Raw genomic sequence first — 2,141 nt, 5'->3', positions numbered from 1 at the left:
TGATACAAAATATAACCATCTAAATATTTACGTGAACAATGATAATGATTTTTACAGGAAAAAAACACTTCATATCCTTTTATTTTTTTTATTTAATATATTACATAACTGTAGTGATTCTATAATCCATTAAATGACTAAATCATCTACAAAATGAGAACAGAATGAATATATCATTAATGTGTATTTTGTTTACACGAACAAGTAATAATTGGTAATTATATATGGGGTTATTAGACAATTTCATAGATGATGTTAGTGCCCAAAAAATATTTAACATATATTGATGAACTATCATCTAAATTTCAAATTTTATCAATTCTTTGCATGATTTTTTTATTGACATGAAATTTCAAACATCTAATTGTCCTATACATTGCTTTAATTTATTTATTTTACATCGGACTATTTAATTAACTATATTTTGATACTGCCTGAATAGTTACACATTCTACATGTCAATATAAACCAATTTATATATTATAATAATTCAGATAATTTATTAGTTAAACAGTTTAAATGGTTTAGCTTTCAACATTCAGATATCACTTGTGTTTTAGGCCATTTACATTGATTGAAGTATTTAGCACTTAAAATAACTCACGGACTAGTAAAATTATATATAAATTTCTTTACATAGAGTTATCGTTTTTATATTTTGTTGTATTAACATTGATAACATAAATAAAGAAAATAAACATAAATCAAGCAGCTTACATACAGAAGAAAAAAAAAATCAAAGTATCGATCTTCATGCATATGATCAAAACTCAATCCACAACATCAATCTTAGTGGTGCAAGATAACAACCTACGGAAGATGGATGCTAAGGCAGCATATGACGCCTCCTTCGCCTTCATAACCACCGTGCACTTCCTCCTCCTCCTCCTCTTTCCACCATCTCTCTGCCGGCCGCCACCTGCACTACTCGTTGGAGACTTTTTCTGTTTCCCTCGAACAGCCGCCCTTTCTTTAACTCTTCCAATACAGTTCATGGTTCTCTCATTCAAGCTCTCTTTTCTTGAAAATGTGTAGCTTCGAAGGTAAAGCTGCCGGCATGAGATACTGTCGACCAGGCGGGGGTGACCCTGGCTTTCTCCGTTCTTCCGGTGACTGTTTCTACTGACTGATCGGACGAATTCACGGTCAGAATCAGGCCATTTGTAGAGGTTAACATATGTAGCTCTAACAGGGACACGGGCATCGTCGGCAATGCATGTTGACATGCATCCGGAGGTCATGATGGTCCACGGCGAGAAGGGTTGGCCGGAATTTATTAAATCTGGGTTTAGCGATCAGCTTAGAATTGAAGAAGAAAGAGAGGATGAAAGAAGGGTGGAGTGTAGACTGTAAAGTGTGATTTTATTTCATTTTTAGCGTGGATGATGAGTGTGTGGGGATAAGCTGGCAATGATGTGGCATTATGCATGTAAATATAGGACTCACGTGACCTGCACGATACACCGTAAGATGGCTTATATATTATTATACATCAAATTTTAAAAAAATAGAAATTCATATAAGAAATTTTTTTTTTTTTTTTTTTTTTTTTTTTTAAATTACATTCACTTATTATGAATCGTTATATTAACACCAAGTTGTTATCTAATTGCGACCAAAAAAATCAGCAAAAAAATTGATATTAAACAAATAATTGATGGTGTGGTTTTGTTATTTTTAAAAACTGAATATGCACATTGCAAATTCGGTTTTAAAAATGGGGGGGCATTTTTAAAATTTAGACATGAAAATGGACATTTCCGAGTATAGACATGCATTACGCTGAGGTATCTCCACGGAATCTATTGTAGCTCCGCGGAATGGCAAAATCGTAAATAAATTAGTGTATTAATAATAATAATAATAATAATAATAATAATAAAATTCAAGATCCATTCCGCGGAGCTACAATGGATTCCGTGGAGCTCCGCGGAGGTAATTCCGAGGAATGGATCTTCATTTATTTTTTTTCAAATCGATTTTTCGGGATTTATATTAACTCCCCCAACTAATTATTTTCAAAAAAAGATTATGATAATATGAATTTTTCTTGACAATGTTTAGAATGAATGTGAGGTTGATTAGAGATCATTACATAAAAGAATAATTGGAGGAGATTTTTTTTTTCTGAAGATCCATTC

At 32.3% G+C, this 2,141-nt stretch overlaps 1 protein-coding gene across 1 annotated transcript; it reads right to left on the bottom strand.

Annotated features, from left to right (window-relative positions):
* Nucleotides 1-590: 590 nt before the first annotated feature.
* LOC111921082 (uncharacterized) lies at nt 591-1,379 on the bottom strand. The gene has a single exon (XM_023916670.2). The coding sequence runs from the start codon at nt 1,239-1,241 to the stop codon at nt 771-773; it is 471 nt and encodes a 156-aa protein (XP_023772438.1). The 5' UTR covers nt 1,242-1,379; the 3' UTR covers nt 591-770.
* Between the last annotated feature and the right edge of the window lie 762 nt (nt 1,380-2,141).

The sequence above is a fragment of the Lactuca sativa genome, chromosome 5 (genome assembly GCF_002870075.4).
Source record: "Lactuca sativa cultivar Salinas chromosome 5, Lsat_Salinas_v11, whole genome shotgun sequence".
NCBI lineage: Eukaryota > Viridiplantae > Streptophyta > Magnoliopsida > Asterales > Asteraceae > Lactuca > Lactuca sativa.
This window is presented reverse-complemented; position numbering and strand designations above follow the sequence as displayed.

Bases quoted from the DNA above. Each gene is read 5' to 3' on its own strand.
- LOC111921082 (XM_023916670.2), bottom strand. From the start codon at position 1,241: ATGACCTCCGGATGCATGTCAACATGCATTGCCGACGATGCCCGTGTC.